The sequence below is a fragment of the Channa argus genome, chromosome 14 (assembly GCF_033026475.1).
Source record: "Channa argus isolate prfri chromosome 14, Channa argus male v1.0, whole genome shotgun sequence".
Taxonomy (NCBI): Eukaryota; Metazoa; Chordata; class Actinopteri; order Anabantiformes; family Channidae; genus Channa; species Channa argus.
The window spans coordinates 445568-465648 of record NC_090210.1 but is presented as its reverse complement, the minus strand read 5'-3'; the positions used below and the strand labels follow the sequence as shown (position 1 = coordinate 465648).

Sequence of the window (20081 nt, the reverse complement as noted above, 5' to 3'; positions counted from 1 at the left end):
CCAAGTCCACAAGACTTCATTCTGGACATCAAAAACTCAAGTGTTTGTTCAATTTGGCCCACTGCAAGCTTTTCCTCTGATTTTTTTCTTGGAAACACTGCTCATCAGACCAGTTGTCCTGAGTCTTCTTGTACTACTTGGAGTGTCTGTGCACACTGGTTTCTCGCTTGTTTTATACAATAACGTTGCCAATTCAGGAGCATGAGGAATCTGTTTCTCAAAAAGGATTCTCGTAAGTTCTTGTCTTTTAGGGCAGATGTGCACTTCGGCTTTCCACTGCATCTTCTGTCCTGATTGAATCCAAGTGCAACATTCTATGGAAACTATAGTGTACACCTTTTAAAGAAGTCTTTGATTTAATGATAATTTTTCATAGAGAATAACTTTCCTTTCTCAAGACAAGTATAGCCTAAAGAGGTTCTAAGAAAAGCTGTTTTTTTTTCCCTTCTTAGTTTCACTTTACACTGAAATGAAATGTCAACTCTTGCCATGGAGAAAAAGCCAAATAACAGCATATAATATTAATTTACTCAACATTAAGCCTTTTTTAAGAACATCTGGAAGGATTTTCATCTGTCTTCTAAAAGTTCTTGAGAGAGTGACAATTTCATTTATTTTTCATTCACCTAGTTTTGTAGTTTCTGATTTACTATCATGTCAAGACTAATAGCTGAAGAATCGGGCAGAGCAGAGTAGACTTTTTCACAGTCTCATACAACCCCTAGCCTAACTCCCTAAAGTTGTGGCTGTAGCATTAAATTAATCAATCAACCAGGGCTGCAAGAAAGAATTGATAAAATTAATAATAATTTAATATTAAATCAGCAGCTGACATTATAGTAATATTGCTTTGACAAGGTGCTAGGTAGGATTTGCTTACTTACTTATAAAACAACTCAAACTACATTTTACCGTTTTATCCATGTCATTCAATTGTGAAGACACGTTTTATAAATTGGCCATTCTATTATGGATAAATAATACAGGATACATTTACTGTTTGATTAATAAAGTTTGAATATCTAAAAAACTATAAGGAAATGTGTTTTTTACAATTAATGCTGAAACAGGTGTTACTGAGTTATTTTTTTATAACTCATTACTTTATTTCAAAGAAATAACTGATGATTACAAAACTATTTGTTAGTTTCAGGCCCTAAAGCTAAATTATTCTTATTGTTTTATGTGCACCTGGTTTCTTTTCACAGGAACTAATTCTACAGCTACATTTACATGAAGAAATCGTTAAATAATATGACTGAACTTGTGGTTCCCAGAATTTCCAAAGGCAGAATGGGAGGTAGAGCCTTTAGCTATCAAGCTCCTCTCTTGTGGAACCAGCTCCCAGTTCAGATTCGGGAAGCAGACACCCTCTCTACTTTTAAGTCTAGGCTTAAAACCTTCCTCTTTAATAAAGCATATAGTTTATTATAGTTATGCTGCTACAGGCTTAGACTGCTGGGGGACCCACCCCCCAATGCACTGAGCTCCTTTCCTCCTCTTGACCCTCTCTTCTCTACTCTAACCCCAAAATTGTCACCACTGTATGTCATTAACTCTCTGTGTTTTCTCCCATAGTTGTCTTTGTCCTTCTCTATCCCTCTCTTTGTCCCTTTCTGCAGGTGTCCCCCGGCTTTGAAGCTGTGCGTTTTCTGCCGTGCAGCTACTGGTCCTACCAATCTGCCCGATGTTTTGTTGTTGCTTTTTATTGCGCTTTTCTTTTCTTTCTTCACTTTCCACTCACCCCAAACGGTCAAGGCAGATGGCCGTCCACCCTGAGGCTGGTTCTGCTGGAGGTTTCTTCTGTTAAAGGGAGTTTTTCCTCTCCACTGTTGGCTATGGCTTGCTCCAGGGGGAATTGTTGGGTTCTCTCTATACATCTTTATAATCTTGACGTTATTCTGTAAAGTGCCCTGAGATGACTTTGTTGTGAATTGGTGCTGTATAAATAAAGTTGAATTGAATTGACTTGAAAAGCCCCAGAAGAAGTAATTCAGCCTTGAGTAGAAAATTAATAATATATATAGTTTAGGGCATGTGTGCAGTCAGAAGATTCGTCCCAGTATGGTTAAAGCTTCGTCCAAATTTCTCTCCCTCTCTCACTCACTCAAACACACATACACACACACACACACACACACACACACACACACACACACACACACACACACACACACACACACACACAGATTAAGCTTGTGAAAAATAGCCATTCAGGACTTTCAAATCAGGTCAAGAGATGGGGAGGATGGGAGCACCCTGGGCTGTCTTGTGCTGAATGAGTCTGCACAAGGAGTGAATGTGTCAGGTGCACTTGCTCAATCAGTGCTGGAGGCTGAGAGATATAAAAATGTATCAGAATTCTGATCTCATCCAAGCCATCAGTCAGAGCAGTACAAGTATAAAGGGTCTTTACATCCTGTCAAACTGCACCAAGCCTATGACTTTATACTAGACTAATCCTACAAGAAGAAGCAAATTTTAGTTGCATCCAATATCAGGGCTGACAACTAAGGCATTTTAGAGCAATAGTTTTTTAATCATTGTAACACTGGTGTTTTAGGACTAGCAAACTAATTGCACATTATTCCTCCTACCATGGTAGAATCTGCCAAATGATGGAGACAAAGGTGGCTGAACAAGTTGGTGCCTTCTGATCCCCTTTTTTACTCTGGTACCTCCTAGTTTGTTTATAAATATTTTTGTCAATATCATAGTTACCAATACTTATGTCGATACAATGTATCGCATTATATCGCAACCTTTAGTACAAACGGTATTATAAGGCAAAGTACCACATACTATCTACAATAATGTGGGCAACTTTGGTGCAGGAAGGTAAAGTGTTTCCACCAGTTTCGCAGTTGTTGGTTCAATCCCTGGCTCCTCCGGTCACATGTTGAAGTGTCCTTGAGCAAGACAATGAACCCGAACTTAGTTGCTCCCGGTGAGTGTTGGCCAGCTGCATAGCAGCTCCCCCATCGGTGTATGAATGTGTGTGTGATTGTGAGTGTGAATGGGTGAATAAGAAGCAGTGTAAAGCGTTTTGAGTGCCAATTAATGTCTCATGAGGTTTAGTTTTTTACCATAGTGTGACCTGAACACAGACACACCATCATGTTCATCTCAATTCAGTATGCCTACAATATAGATTATGAAACAATAGTCGCTTGTCTGCGAAGAAAAAGATGACATAAGTTGTCGCCACTAGTTCTTTGACATTGGCTTGGTATGTCACAGTGTTTAGGAGAATGTAGCAGAATCAGGTCCTGATGGCATGCAAGATGCTTTTAAACATGTAGCACACAACATTAGATTGGCTGAGTCAAAGTCTCACTACTAGAAACACTGCATCTGGTGGCTATGTGTACTGTACTGTGCTGCAGAAATATTGTTTTGTTTCCAGCACAGCAAAGTACTAGATGCATAACAGAAATGTCACACATGGGCTCAAACAGACATCACACACAGTTTATACTACTGTGAAGAGACGGGGTAAAGGCCATTACTGTCAAACGATTCAAACGTTTGTGTTCTCACATTCACATTCTCTGGGTAATGTCATGATAAGTTCAGAGCTGCAATGTCTGCACACTTCTCGCGCTGATAGTTATTCCTTTTTTTGTGTTTGTTCTGCATTATTTTGTTGTCATTTTGTGTTTGCTTGAAGTTTTTTTTTATTACAGTTAGTTTTTATTACATTTTTATTGTGCATGTGCTTACCCATGCAACTGAGCTGCGCCTTCATCTTTTACACTTCAGAAAGCTAAATTTATCTGCTCCTGTAGCAGCTAAAAGGCTGCTGTAAAGAAGGTGCACCTTTAGTCGCATATAAGTGACATGTCTGATCAGACTGTGACTGACTTATGAATATGAACAAGATTGCAGTAAGAGTGACAAGCAGGATGATGAAGGAAGAGAGTTTGGAGCAGATAGTGGAAGGAAGAGCCTAACTCTATCCCTAAAGTCCATGCTAAAATTTCTGACTACTACTGCTCTACTGGGATGAAGGGACAGTAGATCATGCTGTGTTTGATCTCAAAAGTTATTAACAGAGACACTATTTTCAAGCCAGGAGGAAGAACCAATGCTGAGGGTGTTTACACCTGTGCAGCATACACCTGTGTAAGACATACTGAGACTAATCACCTCTGAAGATTGGGACAAACTGTGGGGAGAAGAATGTCTGCTTCAAATTCACTTCAAACCCCATTCATCTGCAATCCTGGATGCATATTGCCAGTGTTGATTGGATCAGGGTCCTGTGAATTTGCTTGGAGGAAGTGCTGTGTGTAACAATGCACACTGTCAAATGACTGTGGTGTGAGTACTAGGATGATCTTGTTGAACTCAGTTGGAAGGTGGATGGACTTTTTACAGCTAATCTGTCAGATGAATTACTCCCTGTGTAATACTTTAAGACTATTTTAAGACTGAGTCTAGCACAGCTATATCTTTGGTTTAAGAAACAGAATAAGCCCCATAGTTGAATGATCCAATGTAGTAATATGCCGATCTTGCCTTAAGGAAACTGAATAGAGACTAGTGCCTCCCATATGACTCTTTTAAATTAGCCAAAGCTGCTTAACTGACCATTGTGACCATTGGGGGTTTTTTCGCCTGTTTTCTCTGTGTGTGGGATCGTTCAGGAATTTTCCCAGGGTTTTTCGCCTGAACTTGCAGTAAAGTAATATAAAATAAAATTTAATTAAGGTAAATAAAATAAAATGACTTGAATTGAAGTGTGATGTAAGAAATTATGCAAATTTTTATTTGCATTGTTAATAGTTAAAACTGAGGAGATTGCTGTAGGGTAAAAGAGTACACTTTTGAGATCTTTAAGATTATTTGTTTTCATTCATTTTTCAATCTGCCATTTGTTTGATTAGTTTGACTCTGATTAACTACTAGTAATTTGGCTTACAAGTATATTGTAAAGGTCTAGACTGTTAATCTGACAGGATGCTTGTCTGATTGTGAGTTTCTAATATGAGGAATAGATTTATGGTCTGTAAACATGTTTCTGTTTTGTTTGCTTAATTGCTTTGAAGTGTAGTAGTCTTGTTGACTATGGGAGGAGGGACTATGGCAATCAGTGAGAATGTGATGTTTTTTCAGGGCTCTTTAGACCTTCAGTGGTGGTGCCTGGGCTCCAATCATTCAGTTTAACCATTTTAGTGTAAGTGGTTTGTGTAACAGATATGACAGATGAAACAATGTTCACTGATTCAGAGTGCGCACTGTGGTCACATTCAGATACTTTTCAGGGTTAGTGTCCATGATCACCACCGGCTTTCATCAGTACAAGTAAAATAACTGACCTCTCAGGAATAAATACACAGCAAATTTCAAGCTTTTAGTTTGTAAGCTGCTGACAGTCTGGGATTATCCTGAAAGCACATATACAGCTGCTGTAGGAAAGATCAGAATGATGAGATGTCTGGCTGGGTGAATGAATACAGGAGGTATCCATCTTTCATTTGGGAGACCATCACTCACACAGTGAGAGCACAGGGCTCTCCATTACTGAGCCAACAGAAGGTCTAATAGCATGTATATGATTTACAGAGTAGGCTCAACAACATGTCACTGCTGTAAATTAACTGAAACTATAGTAACTATGTGATATACAGTAAGCTACATCTTTTCAATCTTGTTTCACATTGAATTTAGCACATACTCAATACTGCATTACAAATTGACAGTAGAGAGAAGAAATACAGCTTCAGGACACTTTGTTGTTGGCTCAGATTGTGGAGAAACTCGATGTCTTACATCACATCACATTCTTTCAGTCATTTAGCAGGATGCCCCACACTATCAAAAGACAATCCAACATGCTGACCCCTTATGCCCCTCTGAATAAACACTGCCTGCAGGTTTTAGCATATTAGCTGTGCTGCTGATGCCTTTGTTTTTCCAACTCACCAGGTGTCATCTGACGAACCTGTAAGTTAAAATTTACTGTTTAGGTTTCGTTTTAGAGAGGGCATCTATGTTTTTCTACCCTTTAACAAATCTGGACCATGCAAATCTACACTTCATTAGCTGCATACAGTAGGTTATGCTCAATACTAGCTGTCAACCAATTTAAAGAAATTATTCTTTCATCATTTGCTTCACCATATGTTAATACATGGAAAGTAGTCTCCTTAATGTTACTCCTGCACAAGTAGATTTTCTTGTTGACAATTCTGCAGCCTCACTACGTTCAATAGTCGATAGTGTTGCCCCTCTGAAAAAGAAGGCAGTAAACCAGCAGAGGTGATCTCCATGGTATAGTTCACAAACACGCAACTTAAAACAGGCAACACGAAAGTTAGAAAGGAAATTAATAGAAGAAAACAAGAACAACCCCCGGTTTCTGTTCAGCACTGTAGACAGGCTGACTAAGAGCCATAGTTCTGTTGAGCCTACTATTCCCTTAACTCTGAGCAGCAATGACTTCATTACTTTTTTTATGAATAAAATTGTAGCTATTAGAGAAAGAATTCACCAGATCCTCCCACCAAAAATTACAGATAGATCTTCATGTACAGCAGTGCTAGAGTCATCGATAAGGCCCCACTCCCTGTTAGACTGCTTTTTACCCATAGATCTCTCTGAGCTAACTTCAATTATTACCTCATCTAAACCAGCAACCTGTCTGCTAGACCCTATTCCAACTAAGCTGCTCAAGGAAGCTTTACCCTTAATAGATACGTTCATATTAGATATCATCAATCTATCTTTAGAAACAGGCTATGTACCAAAGGCCTATAAGGTAGCTGTAATTAAACCACTACTTAAAAAACCTTGACCCAGGTTTTTTAGCCACTTACAGACCAATATCTAATCTCCCCTTTATTTTTAAAATAATTGAAAAAGTAGTTGCAAAACAATTATGTGATCACCTTTATAGGAATAATTTGTATGAAGACTTTCAGTCAGGATTTAGAGTTCATCATAGTAAATGTTCTGCACTTATATAGCGCTTTTCTACCTATTGGTACTCAAAGCGCTTTAAACTGCTTCTTATTCACCCATTCTCACACACACACTCATACATCGATGGGGGAGCTGCTATGCTGGAAGACGCACACCGGGAGCAACTAAGTTAGGGTTCAGTGTCTTGCTCAAGGACACTTCGACATGTGACCTGGAGGAGCCAGGGATTGAACCAACAACTGTGAAATTGATGGACAACCGCGCTACCTTCCTGCGCCACAGTCGCCCCATACAGAAACATCACTGGTTAAAGTCACCAACGATCTTCTCATGGCCTCAGATAATGGACTCATCTCTATACTTGTTCTGTTAGATCTTAGTGCTGCATTTGATACCATTGATCACATTTTATTGCAGAGACTGGAAATTGGAAATTACAGGAACTGCACTAGGTTGGTTTAAATCTTATCTATCTGATAGATTTCAATATGTTCATGTTAATGATGAATCCTCCATGCACACAAAGGTTAGCTATGGAGTTCCACAAGGCTCTGTGTTAGGACCAATACTTTTTACTGTATATATGTCTCCATTAGGCAACATTATTAGAAAACACTCCATAAATTTCCAGTGCTATGCTGATGATACCCAGCTATATTTATCTATGGAACCAGATGAAAATAATCAGTTACTAAAGACATAAGACATAAAGGCCTGGATGTCCCACAATTTTTTACTTCTAAACTCAGACAAAACTGAAGTCATAGTAATTGGGCCCAAAAATCTCAGAGATATGATGTCCAACCATATTGTTACTCTAGATGGCATAAGTCTGGCCTCCAGTACTACTGCAAGGAACCTTGGAGTTATTTTTGACCAAGATTTGTCCTTTACCTCACATATAAAACAAATCTCTAGAACAGCCTTCTTTCACCTACGGAACATTGCCAAAATTAGGAGCATCCTGTCTCAAAGTGATGCCGAAACACTGGTCCATGCATTTGTTACCTCTAGGTTGGACTACTGTAATTCCCTACTTTCAGGATGCCCCAGTAACTCCCTAAAGAGCCTGCAATTAATCCAAAATGCTGCAGCAAGAGTGCTGACTGGAACTAGCAAGAGAGATCATATTTCACCTTCACTAGCTTCTCTCCATTGGCTTCCCATTAAATGTAGAATAGAATTTAAAACCCTGCTTCTTACATATAAAGCTCTGAATGTTCAGGCTCCATCATATATAGAAGACCTCATAGCATCATATTATCCCAGTAGACCACTTCGCTCTCAGAATGCAGGCCTACTTGTGGTTCCCAGAATTTCCAAAGGTAGAATGGGAGGTAGAGCCTTTAGCTATCAAGCTCCTCTCCTATGGCTTGCTCCAGGGGGAATTGTTGGGTTCTCTCTATACATCTTTATAATCTTGACATTATTCTATAAAGTGCCCTGAGATTACTTTGTTGTGAATTGGTGCTATATAAATAAAGTTGAAGATAAAGTGTAATACTACAGACTGCAAACTGTATTCTATTTTCAGTCAGGCTAAATGGACATGGGGAATGAGATTCCTGGAAAGCAAAAGCTCAGCTGATTCCAGTAGTGTGTGACATTTGTGAGCTTCGACTCGAATGCATTCTAACTATAAGGAATTTTTAATTGTAATTGCTGCGGTCGGCTTCTCAGTTAGTGATAAATCCTTATTTCCTGGAGAGATCCAGCTGTGTTTGATTCTTATTTGACACCACTTTGACACTTATAATTAGGTTAAACATTTTTAACCTAACATAAACCTAACGTAAATTTGTGACAGTCACTGCAATGTTTCATTCTCTCAGGTCAGAAAAAAAGTGGGACAGTATGAAGGTGTCTGTCAGCACAAGTTAAAGTTACTTTTCTAATTATTACGCTTAAGTCACCTGCAACGCTGGACATAATTACTAAATAGTGCAGGTAGAACTGTGATGGTGAAAGATGTTTGCATGAATACCACTAATAAAGCAATGGGGATATTTGATTCCTTCATTTGTACCACACATCGAAGGTTATTAAAAAAATATACACATTTAAAACACATAATACATTTTATTTCTATGTAACAAGATTTGTGTGAGAATGGTAAAAAACATTAAAAAAGTAATAGCAATAAAAAAAACTTTGTTGTACCTGTGGAAGAGGACTGATTTAACCAGAGTCACCACATCTCGGCTGGCATTGTAGCCTGCACATACAATGGCCACGTGGATGGTCTGTGAAGGAGTCAGACAGATAGAGAGAGAGAGAAACTCATTCAGTATGACATGGTGTAGGTACATGTTAGAGGAGATACAAGGCACTGTGATTTTCAGCTAAGATGATAGGGTTCAGAGCAAATCATACAGTGGAACATACCAAAGGATAATTATGTTTCACTGCAGTGATATCAAGTCAGCTGCTTATGATCTATTGCCTTGTTCAGTAGTTCAATTAAATTCAACTTTATAGTGGTGTATTGGTTCTCCTAGACATGAAACAACATAAATATAAAACAGTGCCTCTTTAGGATATTCTTTCATACTTATTCTGTTTTTACAACAATATAACTATTGTTAACCCCAACGACACAACACAGCAAATGTCCCACTATAAAAGACCAGTGGACTAAAAGCTTTGCGTTTCTCTATAATGCAGGAAGTACAGAATACTGGTCCAAATAATTTGTTGTTATTTGTATTTAAAAAATCACATACTACTAAGTCAAGCTGTTTTTAGCCTTTATGTGTTTATATTTTGGCAAATTGGCACCATTAAATTTAGCTCTGGAGGTGTAAGAAGTGTTTCTAAAAAAATTAATGGGTGTTTATTACAACCCAAATTCTAAAAAAGTTGGGAAGATACCTAAATGTAAATAAAAACAGAATGCAATGATTCGCAAATCTTATCAACCCATAATGTATTTACAATAGAACATAAACAACAATTAGATGTTGAAAATGAAAAATGTTATCATTTCATGGAAAATATTAGCTCATTTTGAATATGATGGCAGCAACACATCTCCAAAAAGTTAGAAAGTTGGAAAACAAATGGAAGAGTATTTGACAACTAATTAGGTTAATTGGTTACTAACAGCTCAGTAAAATGAATGGGTATAAAAGGAGCATTTCAGAGAAGCAGAGCCTCTTAAATGCAAGGATTGGCAGAGGTTCATAAATCTGAGTCTAACAATTGTGCAACAATTTGTAAAATTGTGGTGACTTTGAAGATCCCACCATGTACAATATATAATATCATCAAAAGATTTAGAGATTCAGGAGGAATCTCTGTGCGGAAGGGACAGGGCCGAAGGTCAAAACGGGATGCATGTGATCTTTGGGCCCTAAGTTGGCCCTGCATTAAAAAACAGGCATAGTTCTCTACTGGACATCACTGCATGGGCACAGGAACACATCCAGAAATCATTGTCTGTAAACACAGTTCAGCGTGCAACCCACAAATGAAAGTTAAAGTTGTATCAATCAAAGAAGTAATATGTGAACACTATCCAGAAATGCCGTCATGTGCTCTATGACAAAGCTCATTTAAAATGAGCTGAGACAAAATGGAAAACTGTTTTATGGTCAGATAAACGTGGTCTGCACATACAGTGGGCACAACATAAAAACTTTGTTTGCAGCACATCAGAACCGTTTATCTAAAAAACGGTTCTAAGGGTTGTAGTCTACTTGACTACAATGGCAGGACACTGAACTCCAACATAGTTGCTCACGATGAGTGTAGCCCAGCTGCATAGCAGCTCCTCCATTGGTGTGTGAGTGTGTGCATGATTGTAATGCGAATAGGTGAATGAAAAGCAATGTAAAGTGCACTGCAGTGTTCTTGTACTATGTATGACTGTTGAGTGTTAGTTGGAATTCCCTTCCCTCAAACTGATTCTGAAACAGTCAGTGAATATTGTCCTGGGCTTCTTCCCCAAAACCTGTGGTTATGGCTACAATTTTTGCTCCAAATGTCTTTCCCTGATGCCAGTTTGACATGTCAAAACTCTGCATTTTCTTTATCCCTTTCTGAGTTTCTTGAGCATTTTCCCTGCAAGGGTCAGGGCAGCTGAGCAAACCCTCCAAATGAACAGGGGTCATGTTCAAACTTTGTTCGAAGGGTGCCAGAGTCAGGCTGCCTTCTCTGTAAGAGTTCTCCTCTTACAACACTGAACAAGGTCTGTTTTTCCTCAGTTGCTGTAAATAAAAACAGGTGGTGAGTGACAGCTGAAAGTTGAAGGCAGTGATAAGAAACCATCTGAGGGCATCTCACCTGGCGGTGAGAAGTGTGTGTCTAAAGATGCTGTTATTTGTCGTCTGAATTAAGAGACAAGCAAATGCAGAATGCAATGATTTGCAAATTTCATCAAGCCATATTTTATTCACAATAGAACACAAACAACATATCAGATGTTGAAACTGAGACATTTTACCAATTCATGGTAAATATTAACTCATTTTGAATTGAATGACAGCAACACATCTCATAAAAAGTTGGAACAGGGAGATGTTTACCATTGTACAGCATCCCCTCTTGTCCTTCGATTCCTCCCGATTCTCTGAATCTTTTGATGATATTATATACTGTATACTGTGGGATCTTCAAAGTCTTTAAGGAACATTTTTCTGAAATTGTTCCACAATTTTAAGAGGCAGTTTGTTACAGATTGGTGAACCTCTGCCTATCTTTACATTCAAAAGGCTCTGCCTCTCTGAAATGCTCATTTTATACAATGTTACTGATCTGGTGCCATTTACACTCATTATTTTTCAGATGCTCCTGAAAATTTTTTTTGTTCATTATTAACAGCAATTACTTTTCCAGCCTTTTGTTGCCCCTCTTCCAATTTTTTTGAGATGTGTTGCCATCAAATTCAAAATAATTAATAATAATAATAATTCAAATAATTTCCATGAAATGTTAAAAATGTCTCGGTTTTAACATCTGATATGTTGTTTATGTTCTATTTGCTAATCACTGCATTCTGTTTTTATTGCGTTTTACACATTGACGCAACTTTCGTCCCAAGGGGGGTCTGGTGGCTCAGTGGTAGAAGCATTGTGTTGGGATGCAGAAGGCCACGGGCGACTGTGGCGCAGGAAGATAAAGCGGTTGTCCACCAATCTCACAGTTGTTGGTTCAATCCCCGGCTCCTCCGGTCACATGTCGAAGTGTCCTTGAGCAAGACACTGAACCCCAACTTAGTTGCTCCCGGTGAGTGTTGGCCAGCTGCATAGCAGCTCCCCCATCAGTGTATGAATGTGTGTGTGATTGTGAGTGTGAATGGGTGAATAAGAAGCAGTGTAAAGCGCTTTGAGTGCCAATAGGTAGAAAAGCGCTATATAAGTGCAGACCATTCCAATGACATGTAATTTCAACCACATTACATTTTATTTGGAGCTAAATAATAGTTAATACCAGGCTTTGCACTCTACCTCACATTAATTGTTGTTTTTGCTCTGAGCATAGTGACAGTCAAATAATAGAAGAGAACAACACAGATTACAACGGAAAGCATTTCTACAGTACTTACATCTGCTAACCAGACAAAACATCTCAGTACCTTAGCAATTCAATTACTCTAATACTTTTTCAATAATATAACAACCCTGATACTGTAGTACTGAGCCTGTTTCCTGAGTGAGACACCCGAATACCTGTAGGTATCCTCACTAAGGTGTTGTCATGCTGTAAGGTACTATCAGTTTCAGCATCACTGTATGTTAAACCTCTGACATTATACAGCGTCCTGACAGAACCACTTCTGAACAGGACAACAGCACCATCCCCACTGGAGTATTAGCCTTATAGGAAGCTGGAGCTAGGCTATAATATAGTCTCACAATGTGTAAATGCAGCTCTTGAAAAAGGTCAAGCTGCATCACCACATAAATGTTTGGAGTTTGGTAATAATTGAACATCTTGTGGTTACAATTACAGAGGTGATTTTCACTGAAGTCTTACCTCACATTTATCCACCACTGGCTGCTGCACACAGTCTGAGCTATTTCCAACTGCAGCAGCTTTCTGGCCATCATTGTCACCAGTGCCCTCCTCTGAATGGGCTCGGCTTTGGTTGCCACGGTGATTGCCATTTGGAAGGCGTCCTGATGGGCTCCTGGGTGGCCGGCTGAGCTCCCGGCGCAGTGCCCGGTTTTCTTCCTCCACTGCCCGAACCCGCATCTCTAAGGCCTGCCTCTCACCTGCTCCACCCACCGGCGTAGAGGACTGGGCTTCCAGTGGAGACAGCGGGACAGGCCTCACTGTGGGTCAGGTCACAGAATACACAAGAAAATCTGCATCATTGATGAAGTTTAAGATATTAAAAATGTGTGTCACTAAACTAATGTAACAAAACCTAATGTGGCTGCAGATTAGTGGCAGGCAACACAGTCTTCTACCTATTAAGACTTGTATCAGATTTTTTACATTATAGTATAAATATAACAATTCTAAAACTTATGTATTTCTTATAAACTATTTCATGTATTGGCTGGAAGGAATTAAATTAAATGCAGATCCTATTTACTGCCATTTGTGGCATTTTGTTTACCCCAGGATGCCAATGTTGCATTGTGTCAGTAAATTGAGTGTATGGACGTGAAAATGATTTGTCCTGAGCAGAGATACTTACTCTGAGTTCAAGCACTGGCTTTCTGACACTGTAACTCACTGAAACTAACTAACTTTTTTTCCTCAATACCCTCTCATTAATTAAAAGCCAAGTAATGTACACAACAGAAGTGTTAAACTGATCACACTAACTGCCACATCCACATTGGATTATGAATCACAGTTTCAGTCTGTAGGAAGTATTTACTTCTGGTAAATATAAGAATGTTATCACACTGCTTTTGAAATTAAACCTGACATTTAAGAAAGACTAAGCCAAAGTGGGCCTACATTGTTAAGCTTATTGGTAATTTATTTTCCTAGTGGCCATCTGCATCCCAACCCAATGCTCTACTACTGAGCCTACAGCCCCCAGCAGTAGGGTTCACTCAGTGGTAATGAAACTGTGGTTTTAATGTTGTGGCTAATTGGTGTACAGTGCCTATGAAAATTATCATCCCTTTTGAAGTTTAGCTTTTATTGTTTTAACCTTTGCCCAAACTGTAGCTGCTTAGTTTATGCTTACTACTCCAGTTATCAATCTACTGCTGTTCATTCAATGCTGTTCATTAATCAGGATGACTACTTTGATTCAGGACAACAAGGACAAATTTCATCAGGATTTCAACAGGATTTCATTTGCCCCCTCAGAATTAGTACATGGTAAATGTAATCTTGTTTGAGCATAGCAGCAAACCATTATGCAATCACCAGGACTACATACAGTCTCATTTTAACATCAGATAAATTGTTGGACTCACTCATTATATTGAAACTTTGGCATGATACATTATTTCAGATTTTATATATTATTAAAAAATTATTAGTGACATTTAAACACTGTTGTTTTTCTTTAAAAGCTCATATTCACATCCATATCAGATAATAATTAAGGTTTTATATGCTTTATAAGTCTTAACATTCAGTGTGCAAGTGCCATGTTTTAGCTTTATAAATGGATTACAAATTTTGAGGTCCAAAATTAACATTTTATAATATTCTTTCATCAAATAAACTCATAATGCACTTCTAATTAGTTACATTTAAAAGAATGTAGTAAATGTTTGGTAAACAAAAAATGTCAAAGATGTATAACTCAATGGTGTCAGATTCGTCAGACTGACAAATTGATGTTAACCAAACATAATTGCATTTGATACACTTAAAAACATAAAAAGTCAGATTAAATTAGGAGATACTACTAGAATATAATGAAATGCCTATAAGTTAACATGAACAAGTTGTTGATTAGTTGTTGTTATTTTGAGCATACATAATATGTACGGTCTACAGCTACTGGTCCTACCAACCTGCCCAATACTTTTCTTTTTTTGCTTTTTGTTGCCCTTTTCTTTTCTTTTCTCTTTCCACTTTCCACTCACCCCAACCAGTCAAGGCAGATGGCTGCCAACCCTGAGCTTGGTTCTGGTGGAGGTTTCTTCCTCCTCACTGTTGCCTAGGGCTTCATCAAAGGGGAATTGTTGTGTATTCTCTACATATCTGACATATCCCAACTGCCATGTTTTGTCTGTATTATGTAAAGTGCCTTGAGATGACTTTTTTTGAACTGGTTCTATATAAATAAAGTTTAAATCAATTGAATTTAAGGAGGAATTACTGCTCCAGTATGCCGCCAAGCTGTCCTGTAAGCTACGCTGCCAGCATGGCGGATCACTGTGGACTCTTCAACATGCTGCCATGAGAAAAAAAAAGACAATGGCAGTAGATACAGTACAAGGGGAGAGGCAGCAGCTTCAGGGGTTGCTAGACCAGGGGTGTCAAGTTTGATTTATGGTCAAAAACATGTTACTTGCAGAACCCAAATCTGTGATCATAATTTATGATCATGCTGGACTCAAGGAACCTTCTGACAACTCTGAAAACAACTCTGACAACAACTTATTTTGGCTGACTGTTGCTAAAGTTTTTGTATTCCTGGCTCCTCTGGCTTGTCACATAATACAATTTGAACGTGTGTGTAAAAATTCAAGGATTATGATTTGTTATTTTAACCATAAAATCTCCAATATCAGGATGTGGCAGCGGTGCAAAAAGATTACTTGAGCAGATTTCGTAGCTACCTTAAAGAAGTGTCAACTTCATGGCAAAATGCTGTGATCTCCATCTGAAAGAGGGCTAAATAAGCATCTCTGAACTTGACAGACCTACAGAGCAAAAGCCCAATAAATGACAGCCCTTTTCATTTTTCAGAAATCTTTTACCACTAAACACAGCGTACACTGAACAAAAGTAATGTTACAAAACTTCTCGTCAGCTTTGGCTTCACTGTTCTCTAACTAAATGTGTTAATAAGGTACACTGTTTTCCATTCAGATTTATTCTCCCCTGTGGCCATAAGATATAAAGGAAGACAAGATAAACACAGGTTCTTTAAATCATGGGGCTCTGCTAATCCTTCTCCTGCAGAACCAAAGCACCTTCTGCACTCCATTTTGATCAAGCTTTAATTAATTTGCAGAGTGGATTTTCTGGGCCTAATCCAACTAAACCGGACTCAATGACCATTTGTTTGTGCTGCTCACAGATGGCATATGGCATTTTCAGGGCGGGCAGCAGATGCACCTGGTCTTTTATAAGGCCAGACCAATTCATTTGGCTTTTAAGTGTTTGTCAGAAAGCTCATCATCTCCCTGCAAAAACACATGAATCAAATGCTCCCCACAAGGGAGAAAACATAACAGTATAATGCAAGGCTGTTTACACTGACAGAAACATTACCAGCAGGTTACTGGTTTACACACTGAGGTTAATAATGCATATTTGGCTTCTATGCGTTGCAGTATTACAATCCATAAACTTCATAAAAATAGATTTAGGAGAATGCCAATTAGATTGACCTCACATACTTTTCAGAAAAATATAACATGATGCAAATATATCAGTTGAATAACACTGAAAGAGTACTGCAAACAAAACTTATTTAAAGCAAACAGCCATAACTTGTTGTTGAAACGGTTTGTTTAATGCACAGGAAGAAAATCGCAAATGTTAGAAAACATTTTCAAATAGGATGCAACTATTTAGCTCAAGTGGAAACAAGAGGGTTATCTTAGAGGCAGGCTTATATTCTTAATTCCCCATTATTTGCTGTATTAATAGTAACTAACTATACTCCATTTGATACAGGCTCTACTCTAATACAGTATATATTATTTGATAAAGAAGCACGATAGACCTTTCATTCCTATGCTAAAGCAAATGTCCACAGCACATATACCATTTAATTAAAGTTGCTTCTACATTTGTTTTTCTTATTATAACACTTCTGGCACATTTTACATCTCATTTTAGAATTTTTAGAATGATTTTTAGGAAGAGATGACATGAGTGAATGATAAAACTGCAGTGTGGTGAGTATAACATGACTGTTGCACTGATGGAACATTGTTTGTAGGTTCCTGTTATTTGTTGCTTTTTGTTACATTAGATAGTAAGAACATTGAAATACAATTCTCTACATAACTGCATCTCTGCTGTATCTCAGCTTTTCAGATTGTATGCTGTGCCTTTCATCCACCGAAGAAAAGAAATTTCATATTTTTCAAGGTTCTTTTAAACAGTAGTAATACATTTTAGCTTTCACAGTAACTGTAAGCAGCCTTAAGTACCAGTCAGCCTCAACTGTGGCATAGGAGGTAAAGCAGTCTTCAACCAATCCCAGTGTTGGTTCAATCCTCGGCTCCTCCTGTCACATGCTCAAGTGTCTTTGAGCAAGTCACTGAACCCCACCATAGTTGTTCCCAGTAAGGGTAGGCCAGCTTCATAGCAGCTCCCCCATTGGTGTGTGATTGTGAATTGGTAATTGAGAAGCAGTATAAAGCTCTTTCGGTACCAATATGTAAAAAAAGTACTATACAATGACAGGCCATTTAATAAAGCTAGCTTTCCATTTTCCATCTCTGTTTCATGGTTACAAAGCAGACATTTTCATGTAGTTTTAGTAGCTCTTGGTGTTTGGTTTAACTTGATATTGATATGAAATTTAAGCTACAATATGCAACTTCAGCTAGTACTTGCTATGCACGCTGCTCCAAACAGCATTCCATTACCCTGCTCTACTATGTTCTGCTGCACAATGCCACTCATCATCCAGTGTCAAGTAACTGTTGTTATAAAATTACAATAAACAATTAATAATCCAAAAATTATTAATTAAGCAGATATAATTGGGCAGCACAGTTGTAGAGTGGTTAGCGCTGCCGCCTTATAGCTAGAAGGTCCCTGGTTCAAATCCCAACTGGCTGAGACCTTTCTGTGTAGAGTTTACATGTTCTCCCCTTGATTGTGTCTGTTTCTCCAGGTATTCCAGTTTCCTCCCACAGTCCAAAGAGATGCATCTTAAGTTAATTGGTGACTCTAAATTGCCCATAGGTGTAAATGTTAGTGAATAATGAATAGATGATTAATTGTCTCTCTGTGTGTCTCCCTGTGTTGGCCATGAGACAGGACAGAGACTTGTCCAGGGTGTAGTCCGCCTCTCACCCAAAGAGAGCTGAGATAGGTTCCAGCCCCCTGTGACCCTAAATGTGATAAGCAAATGGATAGATATATTTGAAATTCTCTAATCTGTTCGACGACGATGACCCTTGTTCATGAATTATTAAATGTGAAAATCTCTGCACTGCTGCCAGTGCTGTTCTGGAAGCGTGTCAGGATTGAGTGGCTGTAGCTCAATTTGCAGAGCACCTTTTGGCAAGACACAAGTTGCTCTCATGGGCCAGGCAAAACCTAGCTTACATGTCCCTGTTGCCTGTTTGCCCATTCGCACACTCAAAGTGCCCTTTTGAATAAAGTGCTATATAAGCAGACCATTTACCAGCATAAGTTCTGGAGTATAGACATCTGAAAAAGTTGTATACTGTGGCTTAAAGTAAAAACATGCAATTACTTACCATGATATTAATAATTTTATTAATACAAACAGTGTGTATGCGATATAATAAAAAAAAGAGATTATTAAAAGGGCTCTACAGCTAATCAGCTGAGCTCTAATCTGGCTAATCGACACTCTACAGCATGTTTCCTAACAGTGTTGTCACGCTCACAGTTGTCATCAATTGTAAAGCGGTATCTGAGCACACACAAACATTTGCTGGGCAGAGGCAACAATTTACAATTAGTAGAAGGAACAGGAGTTGAACCACTGACGCTTTGGTTTGAGGTTAAATGCTCTACAACTAAGCTACAGCTGCCCCATTTTTGCAGACAGGGACAGAGACAGAAATAAAGAGTCTCAATACAGCTATCATGTGATGGCAGGTGCTCACCTTTCAGCCGATTGCTATTTTGTCTAATCACTTGGATAAGGAGTTTATAGCACCAAGACATTGTTTTGCCAGTTAGGCATTACCATGCATGAAACACAATTATAACATCTAATTTCCGGACCAGAAAAAAGAAACAAACAAAAGCTCGTGCTACAGTAATGTTATAATATATTTAAAGTAGGGCATTTAAGTTGAAGCATGCAATGGTAATTTCTTCATCTTAAACTATTCATTGAAACAAAAACTAACAGTGGTGGGTATGCCACAATAAAGAAATGTCAATGTCCTAATAACTTAACAATTGTTAGGTGGTGTCTTGGTCTCATGATGTCAAAATGTGAACAGCATGATGAAGAGGACTGTTTAATTACAAATTGTCATTGAACTAGAACTCGGTTAATCACAATGTTAGAGAACAGCATGTTCTGCAATAAGTACGGAAACACTGAACAGTGTGGACATAACTGTAAGGACATGTAAAGAAGGTAAAATTAAGCTTATGTTATCTTAAAGGTTATAGGGCATTTTAGGTGCATTCCATATTTCACCCAAAAGTTTTTATATATATATATATATATATATATATATATATATACACACACACACACACACACACACACACACACTCACACACACACACAATCAAGCAGTATTTTACCAGCTAAAAGCAACACAAAGCAGAAACAGAAGACAGCTATAGTAAAGGTTGGGTATCTGAGTTCTAGACTTGAATCAGTCACTGAGAGCTCAGGTCTCATTGCCAAAAACTATAGAAGTGTACAACAGAACAGATGGACTCTGTCAGCTGTCTAATTTTGGCATAATTTGCAGTCATTGAAATGAAAATTGATTAAGTGTCTGGGTCAGAGACCTTGAATATTGTTTGATGATTTGATTAAATGTATTTTGTAAGACTGCTGCTAACAGACATTAATAACAATAAAACAGCTTTATAACATCACACCACAAACAACCATGTACACAGTGTTACTGTGCTGCCACTACAGATGTGTGGATGTACTCTGCATTGTTTATGCTACAAGGCTTCATAGGTATTGAATATACACAGTTTAGGACCTTTCTTGTGTTGCAGTAGCCTCTGATGGTTTGATGATAGATCATTATTTTCTGTTTCTGTTCCAGGAAGTTTTGTTTTTTACTGAATTAGTATCTCTGCATGTGACAATTAGCAAAAGTATTTAATGCATAATGTGCAACTGATGTTTAAGAAGATGGACAACA

The 20081-nt window shown here is 38.2% G+C and overlaps 1 protein-coding gene across 1 annotated transcript in view; it reads right to left on the bottom strand.

Moving 5' to 3' along the window:
• The window catches only part of large1 (LARGE xylosyl- and glucuronyltransferase 1), a 129022-nt gene that overhangs the window by 59687 nt on the left and 49254 nt on the right, over window positions 1-20081 (bottom strand). Inside the window, exons 3-4 of the mRNA XM_067474409.1 lie at window positions 12904-13202; window positions 9088-9170 (exon numbers count right to left, since the gene is read on the bottom strand). Coding sequence (XP_067330510.1) covers window positions 9088-9170; window positions 12904-13202 — 382 coding nt within the window. The remainder of the gene's footprint in view (window positions 1-9087; window positions 9171-12903; window positions 13203-20081) is intronic.